Source organism: Mesocricetus auratus, unplaced genomic scaffold, assembly GCF_017639785.1.
Source record: "Mesocricetus auratus isolate SY011 unplaced genomic scaffold, BCM_Maur_2.0 Super-Scaffold_6730, whole genome shotgun sequence".
Classification (NCBI taxonomy): Eukaryota; Metazoa; Chordata; class Mammalia; order Rodentia; family Cricetidae; genus Mesocricetus; species Mesocricetus auratus.
The window spans coordinates 93,299,251-93,317,889 of NW_024429184.1; the positions used below are offsets into that span (position 1 = coordinate 93,299,251).

The following is an 18,639-nucleotide window of genomic DNA, read 5'->3' on the forward strand; positions in this document are numbered from 1 at the left end:
CCACCTTAAATGAGAAAGAGTTAACATATCAGTATCTTTATTTTTATGCTAAACTATTTAAGTGGAGTTGTGACTTTTCCCCACATACTCTAAAAATTATGTTCCTGTGGTTTTTCAAAGCATTTTTAGATTAAAATTTTACACTTATTATATTTATTTAGCACATGAGCTCGCGCGCGCGCGTGTGTGTGTGTGTGTGTGTGTGTGTGTGTGTGTGTGTGTGTGTGTGTGTGTGTGGCGGCCAGAAGACAACGTGTGGGAATCGCTTCCCTCTTCCATGTAGCTGGGGACAAACTCAGGTCCTCTGATTCGAACACTTTTACCTGCTGAGCCACCCACTGGCTCTCCAACTGTTTAAAAGCAACAACCTGTTTGTTAAGTGAAATATCAAGTGGGTGACCGCTGGGAGTTGTTCCTGGGACACTATCTGAGAAGAGATAGGAAGTCACAGTTGAGGGCACTTGAGCATGGGAGTCTGGAAATGGGGGCTTGGGGTACATTGAAAGCTATGGGATCACATGAGGTCACCAAGGGATCATGTGGAGGAAAGGGGTCTCTGGAATGCTCTAGGGACACTGGACACAGGGTCTCTGGGTCCTGTTGAGTCACACCTGCTAAGGAAGAGGGTGTGGCCAGTCATGTTTGCTGCTGAGAGGGTGAATATGGCTGATAGAGCCCTGGATTTTACAGACCAGGAGTCAAAGCCCAGGAAGGGCTCTGTCTGCCCAATATCTAGACTCCATAAGTTTCACGAAGGACTGCCGGGAGACAGTGGACTGCCTGATAACACACTGAGCTAAGTGACAGAGCTGGGTCACCAGCCCAAACCTTCTAGTCCCCTAAAGGATGGTTTTTACCTGCCTAACAACAACCTTCTCCCCCAGGCCGCAAGCTGGACCTTCAGGTCTCAGTTTCTTGCTTGTAATCCCTCTGCAGAGGATTACCAAGTTCCCCCTGCTGCTGCAGAAAATCCTGGAGAACACACCCATGGATGCCAGTGCCCACCCTGTCCTTCAGAGAGCCACCTCTGCCCTCCAGGACGTCAACAGCAGTATCAATGAGTACAAGATGCGCAAGGAAGTGGGTAAGGGTTGTGTTTAGGGTGCATACGGGGCAGCATTTCTAGTTCCAAAACTCACCCTGAGATCGCTTCATCTAGAATGAGAATGGTGTGGGCTGGCATGGGGGCCAGCTGATGGGGTGCTGCTTGTCTGGGTAAGGCCCTGGGTTTTTGTTGTTGTTGTTTTTTGCTTTTGTTTTATTTTTTTGTTTTCCAAGACAGGGTTTTTCTGTGTAATAGCCCTAGCTGTCCTGGAACTCACTCTTTAGACCAGGCTGGCCTTGAACTCACAGAGATCACCTGCCTATGCCTTCCAAGTGCTGAAATCAAAGGTGTGTGCCACCACCACCCTGCAAGACCCTGGGTTTAATCCCCATCACCGCTGGAGGTAAAGTGTATTAAAGTGTGGGATGCATTCACCTCTTAGGTTGCTGCGTTAGAAAAGTTTGCAAAATGAAACCCAGGTGCCCACTAAGAGCATGATAATGAAAATATAGCTCATGTTGACTTTTAAAAAGTACTCCTTTTTATTTTGTGGGTGTGTAGAGGTGTTTTACCTACATGTATGTCTGTGTACCACACACACCGAGGAAGGTGTCAGACCCTCTGGAAGTAGAGTTGTGAGCCGCCGTGCATGCGCTGGGAACCAGACGGAAGGAGGTCCTTTGAAGAACAGCCAGTGCTCTTCTCTCTGGCTCTCTAACCCTTTAATTCTTTTTACAACAGTTGCCTCAAATTCACAAATACCTGTGGGGCCGAGTGTGATGCTTCCATGCACATATACGAAGTCCAGTGTTTGTTTGTTTGTTTTGCTTTTTTTCGAGACAGGGTTTCTCTGTTTAGCCCTGGCTATCCTGGAACTCACCCTGTAGACCAGGCTGGCCTCAAACTCAGAGATCTGCCTGCCTTTGCCTCCCAAGTGCTGGGATTAAAGATGTGCACCACCACCTCCAGGCCAAGTATATATATATACTTGGCTAATTCTGCTATCCTTTTTATTTCAGTATCTTATTGGATCCTTGCAACGGCTGAGGTCAGCCAGTCAGTCTCATTTCCGGGCTGGGTAAACAGGTCTACAATTTGCTTGTAGTCACTGGACTGTAGTAAACAGAGTTAAGTTCCAAACTTAGGCCTGAGGTCTTCAGGTTTTCTCCCATGCCTGTCTCTTCATCCATGTGGAGAGGGCTGAGTCGGGAGAGGGAAATGTGGTTTTGGTTTGCCTTGATGAAACTGGCTGGGGAACCTGGAAAAATGCCTCTTTACACCTGCTATCTTAGGTGACTCTCCCAGCAGCCCTACAAGATGGGAGTCCTCGTTTTACAGAAAAGGAAACCGGGGTGCCACAGAGTGGTGACCTGTTAGAGTCCAGCACTCTTCAGCCAGGACTCATACCCGGGGCAAAGAGGACTCAAACACTGGGCTTCCCTGTGGGACTTACCATCCTGCTAGATGTAACTTGGTGGAGCAGAGTGCCGAGTCAGGAGAATGTGGGGCTGTTTGCTCCCTGGGTCAGCCTCAGTCACCCACAAAGCCCTTTTCTTCCGTGTCATGGCAGCTTTAAAGTACACCAAGGTGGAGCAGCTGAGCCTTCGGGAGCGGCTGGCCCGCATCAACACCCATACGCTTTCCAAGAAGACCACCAGACTGAGCCAGCTGCTGAAGCAGGAGGCGGGGCTGGTACCCAGGGTGAGCGCGTGCTGGTGGGGAAGGTGAAGGGAGGAAAGCAAGGTGAGGTACCTTCGGGAAGCGAGGCCGCTGAAGCAGAGAATGAGGGACCACGATGAGGCACACCTCTTGACTCTCAACAGCCAGTATTGGGGGCTCTTTCCTTATAGGAGAGCTAGGGAAGGAGTTCGGGCAGAGCGCCGGTCTGAACGGTTCCTAGTAGCTACTCAGGATGTGTGCGTACTTCTTCCACAGCAATAGCGTTTGAGCTGCAGGGCTAAGCATGCATCCTCATCTCATTTTCCCACAGAGAGGCAGAGGCCCCCAGGAGATGAAATGTCTGCCCACAGCCACACATCTAGGAAGCAAGTGAGCCAGGACTCACACTCCAGTGTCCAATCCCATAGTCTGACTGCTGTTTGCTTTTGAGAGGAGGCCTCGCTATGCCATTCAGCTGACCTCGCCATCCTCCTGCCTCGGTCTCCTCGGGCTTACAGGCATGCGCCACCACACGCGGTCCACACCACCTTTTAACCGCCCCACTCCAGTTGCAGAGCTGGATGAGCCGGCTCTTTGTCTTTCTGCATTCTCTGTGGAGAGGTTGTCCCCAGTGACTTCCCAAGGCACGGAATATGGCTGCACACTGCCCCCTTGTGGATCTTCTGACCCTCACATGGATGACTTGACTTACAGACCGAGGACAAGGAATTTGATGACCTCGAGGAGAGATTCCAGTGGGTGTCTTTGTGTGTGACGGAGCTCAAGAGCAATGTGGCTGCTTACATGGATAATCTGGAGGTGAGAAGCATGCAGAGTCCAAATGCCAGGCCCACAAGCTGCAGAGGTACCAGCTGCAGGGACTCTGGGGTGTGTCAGTCAGGAGGCTGGCAAGTACACTAACCCATAGCCACAAAACTGGGAGCTAAAGGCAGCTTCTCAGCCCATCGGAGTTGTCATGGGTCAGGGTCAAAGATCCCCTGGACCTACAATTACAGATGGCTGTGAGCTGCCACGCCGGGAACTGAACCCAGGTCCTCTGCAAGAACAGCAGGTGCCCTTAACCACTGAGCCATCTTTCCAACCCCAGTCTTGTCTTTTCTCTCTCTCTCTCTCTCTCTCTCTCTCTCTCTCTCTCTCTCTCTCTCTCTCTCTCTCTCTCTCTCTCTCTCTCTCTCTTTCCACTTCTTCTTCCTCCTTCTTTTTTTCTTTTTTTGGTTTTTCCAGACAGGGTTTCTCTGTGTAGCTTTGGAGCCTGTTCTGGCACTCCTCTGTAGACCAGGCTGGCCTCGAACTCACAGAGATCCTCCTGCCTCTGCCTCCCTGAGTGCTGAGATTAAAGGCATGCGCCACCAACACCCAGCTGGCCTTTTCTTTTGTAATGCATTGATTTGAATAGGAGTAGTTGGCTTACAGAAAAACATGAATAGAATCTGTAGGTCATAAACCTGGCAAAAGAATCACCCAGGGGGCACAGAGATAGGTGCGATGCTCACAGGTGCCAAAGTGGGGAGGAGATGCGGCCTCCAGCTCAGCGAGACCTTTCTAATCCCCCAGGGCTAGCTTGTAATGAGGCTGTACGTGGAGGGCCTGGAAAGCTGCTTGGGAATTGCGGGTTAGGAGTTAGGCGGCCATGGTGGGACCTAATCACCTCTCTCTGTTGGTCCCAGGCTTTCCTCTGCTTTCGGCCTCACGAGTGGATTGTGGACATCCCAGGGGGTCCTGCAGAACAGTACTGCAGCCTAGCCAAGGACCTTCACCTCGAGGCCCTCCTGCAGTTTGTGAGTGGGATTTCCGGCCCCCACCCCCTACTTTGATAGGCAGATGGTAGAGCTGATGAGAGTAATATTTAGAAGTCAGGCACTTATACAATTGTTGTAGCCAGTAGGGGAGGGAGTGCTATTCCTGCACAGACTGATAAAAATAACCCAGCCGATGCGCAGCGAGCTGCACCCTGTACCAGGCGCCGTGCCCACCTTTTCCATTCTTGACCTCATTTACCCTCAACACACGCTTTGGGGTGAGACACTATTAATAGCCCCATTCTGCTAATGCGAGCTCGAGGCCCAGAGAGTGCTATCTTCTGGGTCATTTGCACAGATGGGGTCTGAGTCACAAAGTAGCATTCTATGCAAATCTGTTTCGAGCTCTTTATATAATAACAGCACTAAGAAGTGCCAGGGATTGATAACCTTCCCTGGGCTGCGCTCTGTGTACACTACATACCATCCCTATTATCAAACTATAAGACAAGACTCGGCGAGGTTAGAGCAGGACTTCTGAAGCCTTCCCACACTGACCTCATTACCTGAGGAACTTCTATGTGACCTGGATCTACAGGTATAGATTAGAGGTATACAAATTTACTGATAATAAATCATAAGGAAATTTGTTTTACAACAATTCTTGCTATAGATACAATTTGATTATTAAAGGTAACAGCAAATCTGTGCAAATGAGATGATGTGCTATTTATTTTTACATAAGGGGTTTGATACAGACACAAGATCTCTAGACAACAGAACATCTTCAAATGGTTTCACAGTTGATGAACGTTTCGATGTTATAATCATCAATGCTGAGACCATCACTTCACATAAGTACACTTTCCAGAAGTAATTTGGGTCATTGCATGTTCAGAAAGCTTTTACCAAATCTTTTTCAACACCCGTATTCAGTCACAACCCTACACGGATTGCAATCCACAGTTTAGGCAGCTGGAGGTTAGGGTGTGCTACAAGTCACAGCTTGTCAATGGGGGGCCTAGAACCCCAGCTCCCTGCCTTCACACCCCCCAGCCCCTGCCCTTTGCCACCCCCTATCCCAACTCCCAAGCTCCCCTTTCCCTGCAGAAGCAGCGACTGAAAGGCCTGGTGTGGGAACCACTGTGCAGCCTGGCCAGAGCCCTGGCTGGCCCTCGGAACTTGATCAAGAAGCGTCTGGACAAACTCTTGGACTTTGAGCGAGTGGAAGAGAAACTGTTGGATGTGGGCAGTGTGACCTACGAGGAGCAGGCTGCCCGGCACACGTACCAGGCACTCAACTCCCTGCTGGTGGCTGAGCTCCCACGGTTTAACCAGCTAGTCACGCAGTGGCTGGGCCAGATCCTGCGCACATTTGTGGTCCTCCAGAAGGAGCTTGCTGAGGAGGCGCTGCGACGGGCAGAGAGCAGCGTGGCCCTGGTAAGGCTACTGGGACTAAGGCTGCTGTAGAGCACAGTTGGGCAAGACCCTCGCTGTCGTCAGGGCAGAAATGGAGACACAATGGGCCAGACAGGCAGCTGGGACCCAGGACCCAGCGGGGACCCTGAGATGTCTCTCATGCCTCTCCTCCCTCCTTCAGTAGAGACAGAGGCCAGACTGGGCTCTAGGCCAGCCTAGGTCATGCTGGGACTCGGGAGCTGAGAAAACAGCAGCAGACCTGTCCCTGGGGGAGATGAGGAGATGGTGACAAAGACGGGAGTCTCTTCTCTCTAGTCAGGAGTAGGTGTGTCCAGCTGGGACGCCTACCGGTACTGCTAACAGCCATTTCCTGTTGTGCGCCTCACTCAGTCCTCAAAGCTATCCTCTACAGTATGTGGTCCTTTCAGAATAATAATAATAATAAAAAGCCAGGGCCCAGAGAGGGGGATGGCTGGCGCAGAGATGCCCAAACGGCAGGAGGTTTTGAGCCCTGCCTGTGCAGTGACAGAACTCTGAACCCCGTGCCCGAGTCTTTGAAAAGGAACTCATGCTGAAGGCATGGGCAGATCTCAACGAGCTCTCCACAAGCCCCCACGTGCAAACCTGCGGTGGAGAATTCAGAAGTCTGAGTTGGCACAGGAGGGAGCTGGTGGCAGTTCCTCAACTTGCTCTATAATGTTTACGTCAGGGCTGAACGGCTCATGAGTCAGGCCTTGGGAGCTGTTTCCACGCTTTTCATTCCAACATTGCCTTCTGTGTTTCCTGTCATCTGACGCCCCACCCTGGACTCTCCTTCATCCCCACTTCCTGTCTCCTTACCTCCTCACTCCAGCCACCTTCCCAGTCTATGTCCCTCCCTCCAAAACCCTGCTTGAGTGTCACCATGCCTCCTTCTACAAGCTCTTCTTCAGCTTGGAGACACCTCCTCAGCTGGCCCCCAGGCCTCCTTCAATGTCTGCTACACGGTGGCAGATGAGTCGTCTTCTCAGGAAGCACTCAGAATCCTTGTTGCTCTGGGGGAGTGGGAACTATCCCCTCCTCACCCTCCCTCCCTCGATACACCACCAGAGCTTAGGATACATTACTGCTTGGTGCTTACCAGAGCCTGCCTTCTGCTGGAGTCCTCCCTCAGCCAGGGGTGGGGCACGGGGATGTGAGTGGCCCCTCTTCTGGCCCTCAGTATTTAGTACAGGGCTCTGCCTCGGGCATACTTTCTGAGTTGAAGTAGGCCCGGAGCTGTGCAAAAAGAAGAGTGAATCTGACTGGATGATCCTTTTACTGTCCTCCAATTCCTCCCTTCTCTACCAGTCTGCAGTGTGGGTGGCAGGGCTAGGGACACCTGTGGGAGGAGGTTATGGTCATAGGAAATGTATGTGGTGGGGGCTTAAGGGGGTGGTGGTGGGAGCCGAGTGGTGTTGCCTGATTGGTCTGTGGTATAGATGGCCTAGGGCTGCTACCAATCCTCCCTTGAATGTATCCAGTGTGTCATTCACCTGGCCTCACTCCTGTGGGCCAAGGCCAGCATGGCAAACACAGTCTTCTCTCTGCAGCCCTGGAGAAAGGCTCCTCGTCACAAGTAAAAGCGGGGAGTCTGGCAATAACCCAGAGGGCTGCACGTGCTCTTGGCTGTGGGGTCTCACTCTTGAGCTGTCTGATGGGGGTGTGGGAGAGCCTTAACAGGGTGGGGACCTCATGGGAGAGCTCAGAACTCCCTGGGTTAAAAGCAATATAAGCCAGACCAAAGTAGCTGGAGCATAGAGAACAGAGTGACCTGATCCCAGGAGGGGCCAGGGCTCAAGCCCAGCCTTGTAAACCTGTAATGTCAGGACACTGCCTTTCTCCCCATCTCCTGTCTGTTTTCCTCTCTGTCCGGATTGGTTTTCAGGTAGGCTTTGTTTCTGTAGGGTGGAAGATAGGGAAGGCTCTAAGCCTGTACCTTACCCCTCAGAATCGAAGGAAGAGGAACCCATGTCCTGAGCCTCCCTTCACACACTGCATCTGACAGAAGGGGCCTGACTCTCCCTTGATCTAATCACAGTAACTTAGGGAAAGGGATGCCTGATGTCATGATGGTCGAGGTACTCCACCCCCATGGAGAGATGTTCTCTTAACAGAAAGAGGGACAGAATGCAGAGAAACATAGCAGGCAGATGCCTGGGACTAGAGGGTGGGTGTCCTGGCAACCCTTGGTCCCTTTCCCTGCAGAGACTCTGCTGACAGTATCTTCTCACCCAGCTGCCTCACCACCATATCCCTGAGCCGGACTTCCAGAAGCTGCTGGAGCACACACTAGACCAGAACAGCGGCCAGCTCCGTTCCTTTCAAGAGAACTTTGAGAAGGTGCTGCCACCCCCCACCACTCAGGTAAGTGTCCCCCCACCACTCAGGTGTCTCTCCTCTCCTAACATCAGCTGTTCTCCTGCAGTGGGTGAAGCTTCATCCCATCCTTTCTCTTATTTTTTTCCCCTGTTACACATTTATTCTTCTTGCCTTTCTTTCTGTGAAAAAGATGAAACAAAGCCCATATCTCAACACACACACACACACACACACACACACACACACACACTCACACACTCACACACACACAGAGGCATACCTAGTCAGCCTGTGCTATTGTATTTTATTTTACTTTTCGTTGATTTTTTTTTTTAGGTAGATTTGTTTTTAGATAGATACCTCAAGCTGGCCTTGAACTTGCTACATAGCTAGGGCTTAGTCTGAGACAGCTGTGAAAAGAGAGGGCGGCTCCAGGAATCTGGCAACATCTGGATTTGAGAAAACTGAAAGTGCACTTAGACACATATGAAATGTGAAATCCCAAGCCAGCACCACGACTTCCCAGAAGGGACCAGAGGCTCCGGGGATGCAGAGAAGCAAATGCAGGGCCGAGGAGAGCGGGCAGTAAAGGTGGTCTCCAGGACTGGCAGCGGGCAGAGGGCAGCCACTCAGGGAAGGCTGCCTCATGGGGCCCTCTGTCCCCCCTCGTGCCTCAGTGATGCCAGCAGAGTTCTCACAAGGAGGTCATGGACCCTGCAGCTACGGGAGGGAGGGGACAGGAGATGCACACGAGGAACTCCTTTCTCTTTGTCCTCAGAATCTTCCTTGTTGGAACAGCAGTCATCCTTACCGTAGAAAACAATTACAAGCCACATGAAAACGAAGCAAAGAGAAGAAACACAACCGGGCGTTGGTGGCGCACGCCTTTAATCCCAGCACTCAGGAGGCAGAGGCAGGCGGATCTCTGTGAGTTCGAGGCCAGCCTGGTCTACAAGAGCTAGTTCCAGGACAGCCTCCAAAGTCATAGAGAAACCCTGTCTCAGGGGAAAAAGAAGAAGGAGGAGGAGGAGGAAGAGGAGGAAGAGGAGGAGGAACACTTGATCCCCTGGGTTGCATTTTGTAGGAAGGGACATCCCTCTCCCATCCTCCCTCCCTGCCCCACAGACCTCTGAATTCTTTCCCGTTCTGGCTACAGTCAGGGGCTGGAGAGATGGCTCAGCAGTTAAGAGTCCTGGCTCTTCTTTCAGAGGTCCTGAGTTCAATTCCCAGCAACCAAATGGTGGCTCACAGCCATCTGTAATGAGATCTGGCGCTCTTTTCTGGCCTGCAGGCAGAACACTGCATACATAATAAATAAATAAGTCTAAAGAAAAAGACACTAAAAAAAAAAGCAAACAGAAGTAGGGTGGCCCTGGACAGGGTTGTCCTGGTCATCTTTGTCTATCTTCTCTGGGGACTTCCAGGTGCTGCTGTACTCTGAACTGGTTGATGTTGGTTGTTTTTCACTCTTTAGCTCTTTGGCCCTTTGGGGGGGGCGGGCACCACCCAGCTCCCAAGTAAATCACTCACGGAGGCTTATTCTTAGTTATGAATGCCCGGCCTTAGCTTGGCCTGTTTCTAGCCAGTTTTTCTTATCTTAAATTATCCTGTCTACCTTTCCTTCTGGGCTTTCCTGTTCTCTTGCTTCTGTAATTCTCACTCTTACTCCGAGGACTGCTGTGTAGCTGGATGGCTGGGTGGCTGGACGGCTGGACAGCTGTGTAGCTGGACGGCTGGGTGGCTGGATGGCTGGGTGGCTGGGTGGCTGGATGGCTGGGTGGCTGGGTGGCTGGATGGCTGTGTAGCTGGATGGCTGGATGGCTGGATGGCTGGGTGGCTGGATGGCTGTGTAGCTGGATGGCTGGATGGCTGGCCGCTGACATCTTCCTCTTTCCTCGAGTCTCCTTCTATTTATTCTCTCTGTCTGGCAGCTCCCCCCCCCCAATCCCTGCTCCTGCCTTGCTATTGACCATTCAGGTCTTTATTAGACCATCAGGTGTTTCAGACAGGCAAAGAATCACAGCTTCACAGAGTTAAACAAATGAAACATAAACAAAAGTCACACACCTTAAAATAATATTCTACCACAGGTGGAGGCTGGATGGGCTTGAGAAAGAAGGCACAAGGTCTTACATCTCTGGCTTTATGATTTTAGTGGCAGTTTTTTTTGCTGGCTTTTGAGACAGATCTCACTGCGTAGCCAAGGCTGGCCCTGAACTCAGAGATCTACCTGCCTCTGCCTCCCAAGTGCTGAGATCAAAGGTGTGCATCCTGGTTTTTTGTTTGTTTGTTTGCATCCTGGTTCTTAATGCAGACTCTGCATCAACACTAGGGCAAGGGTCTTTGCCCAGATGTCGCTGGTGGACATGGATGTCTATCTGCGCTGTACCCAACAGCTCCCTACTCAAAACAACCACTCCCAGTGCAGTGAGTACATACAGCACACATACAGTACAAGGGAAGAATATGGTAATACAGTTTACACACTGGGTTCTCTTTGGTTTTACCAAAGGAGATAATCAGACCTGAAGCCCTTCTTGATAATACGTTTGCTGACAATAGTGACTAGAAAAACAAAGAAATGCCGGGCAGTTTGGGAATGAGCTGAGATCCTCACTCCCAAATCTCTCTCCCCAGATGGATGATAATTTCTGTCTGAGAAAAACTCTGCTGTATGTTCTTGCTGTACCAGTACATAGTGTTCTCACTGCACAAAATATACTCTGGCCGGGAGGTAGTGGCACACACCATTAATCTCAGGACTCGAGAGGCAGAGGCAGGTAGATCTCTGTGAGTTCGAGAACAACCTGGTCTACAGAGTGAGTTCCAGGATGGGCTTCAAAACTACACAGAGAAACACTGTCTTGAAAAACAAACAAACAAAAAAAGTAATCTGGTGCCTTGTATATAGGAGGTACCCAATACTTGTGGAGTGGAAATTCCCTGAGTCACAACTAGCTGTCCTTCATCAATGGTGTGCCAGGGCCTAGTATGATCCTGTATTGGCCTCTGAAGATGGCAGATGACTTAGGCCTGGTGTACCATGAAGCCCACAACCTGGTGTGGTTCAGAAACCTGGATAAGACATCTGTGAAATGACTTAGCTTGAGCTTATGCACAGAATTTAGGGCCCAGTCCTACCAGTTCTATAACGACAGATATTCACACTTAAATTAATTGGAGGTTTCTTCTAAAATGCCATTGGAAGCTGAGAGTCAGTCATTTAGTAGAGGGCACGGTTATCCCCACCAGATAGACCCTTAGTGACAGAGGTAGGGCTGGACAGGGTTCCTAGTTCTCAGCTCATGTTGCCCCTAGCCTTGACGCTTAACTCAAGCTCTGGTGTCTGTCTGCTCCCTCAGCCTCTCCTCCCAGGCTCTGAGTACCAGCTTCAGGCTCTCCTGACCAGATATGCCCCCGGGAAGCTATACCAGGTGACAAGCAACATCAGTGGGACCGCGACTCTGGACCTGACACTGCCACGGGGCCAAATCGTGGCCGTCCTACAAAACAAGGATACCAAAGGCAACAACAGTCGCTGGCTGGTGGACACAGGGGGTATGTCGGCCTCTGTAACTCCCTCATCTCCTTTGGCAAAGCCAGTTGCCAGAAGCTGGTAGGGAAGCATGGATGCTCTTGTGTGCCATTCTGGCGATGCAAATTCAGGAGTGATGAGCCCAGTGACAGATGCAATAGCTCAATCAGTTTACAGTGAGTGGTACATGAAACACAGTAAGATTCAGGGTAGTCTCTCCCATCCAGTTCCTGGGAGCTGTGCAAGCAAGACAAGCCTTAGAGAACTTACAAGCTCTTGGGTGATACAGTGCGTGGAAGGAGCTAGAAGAACACTGCTGTGTGCTGAGAAGGGATGCTTGGTTTCCAGCCCCACTCTCAGAATCTGATTCAGGCCTGGGACAGTAAGAGCTCTACTGGCCATGGCCTTGGGATGTGCCACTGATGTCTGGGGGTCATGTGTACTGGGAGCCAGCAGCATATCCTAAACGTGTGGGTTGCACAGGATTATTGTGGGAGACCTATAGATAGTTGTTTTGCCGCTTCACAGTGATGTAATAGTTACTTAAGTACTTTTATGTGTATTATAAAATGCAGCTCATGATTGTGTTGCTACTATTGCACGGCATAAGGCCAAGCTTTAAAAAGCAAGTCAGTTTTAAAAATTGAACAGAGTAGAGCAATGTATGGTGGTGCATACCTATAATCCCAGCATTTGGGAGTCAGAAGCAGGAGAACGACCCCATGTTCAAGGCCAGCCTACCTCTGTAGAGAGACTTAGGAACTATACAGTGAGACCTCTTCTAAAATAATAATAATAGTTTTAAGAAAGAAATAAAATAGAAAGTGGTACAATCAAAAAACACATCTGTAAGGGAAAACAATATAAGTAGTTTTGGAGTAAAGTTCCAGGGCTTTCCTAATTGGGTGATCATGGCGAGCATGGGGCTTCTCTGAGCTCAGCTGCATCAGCATGAGACAGAGGCAGTGACTGACACAGACGGACCTCAGATTGGTGCGAAGACTGCAACCGCCTGGGAAGCAGGAAGTGATGGCTACTCGTGATGACAGCAGCTGGGCAGGGCAAGGATAGGTGCTGGTGAGAAGGACCCCGGAAGGACATCACCAGTAGAAAGAAGGCAGGCCTGGTTCTCGGGAGAGCTGGGGAAGAAGCTGCCTTGCTCTGTGTGGCCACTAGAGGGCCGCGAGCAGTAACGCCACCATTAGAAACCGTTGTCACACCGGCCCAGGGATGAACTTCATCCTGTGGGCTGTCCCGGTGGAGAGCCTCTGTCACCGGGGTGAGCAAGCAGCAGCTAGGAGCAGTGAGCACAGAGTGGGGTGGTGGTGGGGACCTCTCAGGGTTCCCGGATGGCCTTGTGCCGTCCCTTTAAAGCTGGGAAGCCAGGCACTCACATTTACTGACTTTCCCCGCCACTGAAAGGACAGGAAACCGAGTGGCAGCCATTGAACCTTCTGCATGTTTCCTAGGACACCGGGGATACGTGCCAGCTGGAAAACTTCAGCCATACCACCATACCCTTCCCAGGGAGAGGGAACTCAGAGGCCAGACAGGCGTACATGAAGACTACTGGCTTCCACCTCCAGAGCCCACCCAACCCTCTGTCCCCACCGTCCCCACCACGGCCCAGGTGAGTCTGGGAGAGGGCTGAGGGCTTACTCCCCCTCATCTGTTTAGACTAGGACTTGGGTTTTCTTTTACTATTAAAGGGCCTGCTCCTTGAGAGGTCAGGCTGTGACCAGTGATAAGTTCTTATCCTGGCCAGGGGTGAGCATGCTAAAAGCTACTGAATTGTATAATTTCAAGGGATGAATATTGTTGGATATGAATAGCATCAAAAGGAAGGAAAGAATGTATAACAGGGGTATAGCTCAGTGGTAGAGTGCTTGTCCTGGGCAGAATCACCCTTCAGATCTGGGGCAGGAGAGATTACTGAGGCTGTGCAAGCCCTGGTACTTAGTCCCCAGTGCACTGAAGGGTCTGGCTTTACAGGGCTGGGGTCCTTGGCCCCCTCAAATAGCCCCTTGGGGTGGCTTGGAAGGATTGGGTAGACCAGTAAAGCCAAGCAGGTCCCACTGTAGAGGATCACAGAGTCTGCTCTAAGCCACCCGCAGCCGAGGGAGAGCCACAGAGGTGAGAGATGAGTGACAGAAAGACTGGGCAAGAGAGGGAACCCAGAGGTGCTGAGGACAGGTATGGGATGCCTTGGGTCGGCACCGTGCAGCTGAGAGCCAGCTTCAGGGGAGGTATATAACTCCCACCACACCTCCCTGCTTCAGTATCAGCCAGACGCAGCGCACCAACGACTGCGTAGAATCCCCAAGAATCCCACTAGGGACCTGACCAGCCTACCAGCACCCCTCCCCCACGAGGAACGTGAGGTGGCTGCCATCATCCCATCATCCAGCTCTGGATGGAATCTCCAGAAAGCTCTGCCTAGGATCTCAGTGGTCCATCTGTCCCTTCTCCATTCCTGGATTCTCTGTAGGACTCCCAGGTACCTTCCCATGATGCTTATAGCTCCCAGGCTTGGCCATCAGTCACACTAACAGTAAAGAGTCAGAGCAAGCGGCATTGACTAGGCCCTTGTTCTGCAGCAGGCGCTGTAAAAAGCCTGCACTGGCACTCATCCATTCTGCTTCCCTGGTAACCCAGAGGGTAGCATGTTGTTGCTGACACTTGTAGGTGATGAGAACGAGGCATGGAGACGGTAGACAGTAGTTTGATTAATGCCCTCCCTTCTTATTGTTTTCTCCGGTTTAATGCTTAGCCCTAAAAAGGAGCCTTGTCGAGCAGACCTCACTATTCCTAGGTTAGAAACTGGGCTGGACAGATAAACCAACTCCCTAGATCTGGGAAGGGAGAGGCCACCGAGGCTACCTAGCAGTTTGACTGCAGGGGTTCAAGTACGCCTGTTCTGCTGGGCAGTGGTGGAGCACACCTTTAATCCTAGCACTAAGAAGGCAGAGGCAGGCAGGTCTTTGAGAGTTTGAGGTCAGTCTGGTTTACAAAGTGAGTTCTAGGACAGCCAGGGGCTGTTGCACAGAGAAGCCCTGTTTTAAAAACAACAAACAAAGGCCCATGTTCTGAAAGCAGGCAGGTATGATTTTACAGTTATATGATGGTTGTGACTGTGAGGAGTTCCTTGACTTCTCTAAGTCTTAATTTCTGAAACAAGCAAACAAACAAACTACAGGGATGGAGTTGTTGTAAAAACCAAAGCCTAGAAAAGTGCTAGAACAGCGGTGGCCACCCAGGAGTTATTAGCTACAATGCTAACAGGCGTAGCGTCTTCAGTGCTTGCTGGCAGGCATAGTGTCTTCAGTGCTGGGAACGTTCTTGGGAAGTGGTGTACGACCCGCAACAGAGACTAGAGTGCTGTGTAATGATGGGAGCATAGGATGACAGCCTTGGTGGGTTAAGCTCAGCTGTCTGCCACCCTGACATTTCCGTGTCACTCCCATGTGTTTCAGGTGGTGGCAGTGTACCCTTTTGTGGCCAGGAGCACGCATGAACTGAGTCTACAGGCGGGCCAGCCTGTAACAATCCTAGAAGCTCAAGACAAGAAGGGGAACCCGGAATGGAGCCTGGTGGAAGTGAACGGACACAGGGGATATGTGCCTTCCAACTTTCTGGCCAGGACCCCAAGTCCAACTCCCTGGGGCTGGAGTCTGTCCTCTTAGCATGTCCTCTTTGGAGCCCCCATTCCTAAGGAAAGGGAGAGGCTTCAGGGTTGTGTGACCTAGCAGTCATGATGCAAAGCAGAATGGGGGTGAGAGGAGGGGAGGGCGTTGAGAAGGCAGCAGGAAGTCGTGACAAGGCCTTACAGAATGCCTGGTGTGGATGGTCCCGGCATTATCACTCTTGTCTGCATAAAGAAGCCATCTCAGCGCCACAACTGATCAGCCAGGGCTTGCCTCGGCTCAAAGCTGGTCCTACCTGTACCCCTTGCCTCTCTCATGTCTAGGATGAATGTCGCCTGTGTGTCGGGTAGCACACGGTTGGGGACATCCCTGAAGGAGAGCTACCTGCCTCGGTAGTGCCCTTCCCACGGCACTGCCAGGAGCCACCGTTGCTTACTGGTCGACTTTTCTTTCTTGCTGCCTTGAGTTGAGTTACTACTATGGATAGGGAGCTGTGGAAAATCTTGCTCAAGTGGAAGCCGTGGTGGGTCCAGGCGATTCTCTACTGGCTCTGGGGATAGGTACGACGTACGCACAGTTCTGGAATGTGTGTACAAACCCCGAGGTGGTTCCAGGGAAGAGGGGAATTTGAAGTTGGATCAGCGGGGTGTGTGAGGCTGATGGTGTATCCTGCTGCTTTCTTTGGACCGGGAGACAGCGGGACTTGACACTCAGTCACGGTGGAAGCTCTGTGAGATAGGTGACTACTGGCCTGATGGGTTGGGTAGGTGAGGAATAGCTTGGTTTCCCAGTTCTGGATGAAGAGCCAGGGGAACCCAGGTGGCCTAGGTTTGCCTCTGAGGGTCTGGAGGCAGCAGAGAGCTGCGGTCAGGTGGATGTGGGGGCTTAGGCATAGGATATGACTGCAGTTTTCCACCTAGAAAGAACTAGGTCACAGTAAGGATGGCATGAGGCTGAGGATGCAGAGGCCCGTGCCAACCAGGCAGTGTGACAACCATGCACATATGGCTAGTGGTGTCTGGGTGGCCCAGCCGTTGGCTAGCCTGGGTTAGCAGAGTGAAGCAGTCCTGTTGCCACCTCTCCTCTTACGTCTATGCTAACAGTGCGCCCTTTCCCGTAAACGCAGGTTCTACCACGGGGCCCAGTCGGTAGGGATTAACAATAGACACATCTTGAGACATACTATGTTAGGAGATTTTAGATTTTGTGAACTCCATGGAGTGTGCAAACTAACAAGGTTATGACATCACTAGGTGACATAATTGCATGGGACCATGACAAACACACAGCTATTGCCTACAACAGGAGTACAGTCTAAGCAGCAAAGTCCATACTTGTGAGCAAGGCATTTCTCAAATCTGGAAACAGAAGCCCCTCAGAACTAGAGCCTGTTCCAGAATGACAGACCCACTGGGGCAGTGTTGGGTGTATCACTACTGAGCAATGTCCTTAGGCCATTGCTTTAGGCCAAGAGTCATTGGAAGATCCCAAGACAGAGAAAAGGGTGATCCCCTGTGATCTTTGTACAGCTGACAGATTTGGAACCAACCCTCTTGAGACAGAGTGTGAAACAGGTGGCTATCCCAGTGTTTTCAAGACTACATCTGCTTTCCAACTCACCTGCCCGCTTGTTACCTCTGGCTCCTGAAGGACTCTTGAGAAAGTCATCCCTGCCTGTGTCAGATGGTCTGTAACGTGCCTCCTCTGGGCTTGTTAAAGCACGGAGACTGTGTGACACAGGACTCCCCAGCCCCTTTCCCAATCTCAGGTTCACTCACGGATGTTCTCAGTTTACTTTTCCTTTCTGCTTCCTTCTCAGCCTTCTGGTGAAAACAGGAAGCCCAGACAGACAGGTGACACAGCGGGAACCGTACCTGCAGCTTCCACACGTCTTTACTGACAGTTCACTGTGTGTTGAGACTCTGGCTGGGGGTTCTTAGCACGGCTGCTTGCTGCAATGACCTGGGTAGCTCTAAACCGCGGCGAGCCAGGAGCCCACCCAGAGAAAGCTGATGTCTTTGACCTGGCCATGGCCTTGGGCTTCAGGAAGGTAACCAGGTGAATCTCACACCCAGCCGCTTTAAAGACCCTAGACATGCAGAGGTGAACAGCTAGACCTGGGCACAGAGGTGGCAAAGAGTAAGATAGGTTGTACCCCAGAGGAGCTTTGCACTAGCTGTCGAAGCAGGAAGCGTGAGAGACAGTTTGAAGTAGGACAGCCTGTTCTGTCGGGTTCCAGAATATGTATTTATTAAGTGCCATTAAAGGGGACCTGAACAAAATTGGATGTTCTTGTAGGCATAGGGAGAAAAATGAAATATACTTAGAACCAAGGCTATCTCATGAAGGGGAATAAAAATGCGTTCAGTACATGTGGGTTATGGTTTCTCGGACCAGGGGTGAGATTGAAAGTCACTGGAATGGTCGGCGTTGGTGGCGTGCGCCTTTAATCCCAGCACTCGGGAGGCAGAGGCAGGCGGATCTCTGTGAGTTCGAGACCAGCCTGGACTATCAAGCAAGTTCCAGGACAGCCTCCAAAGCCACAGAGAAACCCTGTCTCGAAACCCACCCCCCCCCAAAAAAAAGAAAGTCACTGGAGAGTGAGAGAAGGCATACTGAGAAGATGGAGTGCGGCCTGGGTTTTCTCAGGGGACTCTGTAATGTGCCTTTTTACCCCCAATGCCTAGAGCCATTGCACTGTGTCTTATTTATTTCACTCTTGGGCTGTCACGTGCATACTCACGAAAATAGTTGCCTAAGAATGGAACAAACCTCCCAGGAGTTGAAGGATAGTTTACATGGTATCCTTGTTCCTCAAAGTGAAGTCAGAACTCGTTAACCCTATGAGATCCAACTTAGTTTATGATACAAGGAGATTGTATCATACAAGGGGAGATGAGTGGATTCTTGATTAACGTGATAAGCATGACATGAACTCCTGGCAATAAAGGACTTTCTCTGACTCTTGCCATTGGCTAGTATGCCATTCATTCACTGGTCTTGCTCGACATGAAAATGGCACCTTGTTCATTCATGTGTTTATTTGAGTGTCAACACCCTGGGTGCCTCTAAGATATAGGCATAGATGCTGAGTATATAAAGATGAGCTGTGTCGTTTCTGAACCCACAGTGTGGGCATGTGACCTCATACCCAGTGGGCACCTGAGCTTAGGTGGTCAGAAGGGCATACGCAAAAGCTAGTGTCGGCAGCAGATCACAGAACTGAAATACTGTGAA

General features: G+C 51.0%; 1 protein-coding gene across 4 annotated transcripts in view; it reads left to right on the plus strand.

Annotated features, from left to right (window-relative positions):
* Positions 1-18,369, plus strand: part of Arhgef37 (Rho guanine nucleotide exchange factor 37) — a 57,713-nt gene extending 39,344 nt beyond the window's left edge. For all 4 annotated transcript variants that reach the window (XM_040741745.1, XM_040741743.1, XM_040741742.1 and 1 more), the window contains 9 exons: positions 885-1,084; positions 2,616-2,746; positions 3,419-3,523; positions 4,393-4,503; positions 5,575-5,904; positions 8,140-8,268; positions 11,586-11,781; positions 13,228-13,388; positions 15,232-18,369. In XM_040741745.1, coding sequence (XP_040597679.1) covers positions 885-1,084; positions 2,616-2,746; positions 3,419-3,523; positions 4,393-4,503; positions 5,575-5,904; positions 8,140-8,268; positions 11,586-11,781; positions 13,228-13,388; positions 15,232-15,441 — 1,573 coding nt within the window. In that variant the 3' untranslated portion in view covers positions 15,442-18,369. The remainder of the gene's footprint in view (positions 1-884; positions 1,085-2,615; positions 2,747-3,418; positions 3,524-4,392; positions 4,504-5,574; positions 5,905-8,139; positions 8,269-11,585; positions 11,782-13,227; positions 13,389-15,231) is intronic.
* The last annotated feature ends 270 nt before the right edge of the window (positions 18,370-18,639 follow it).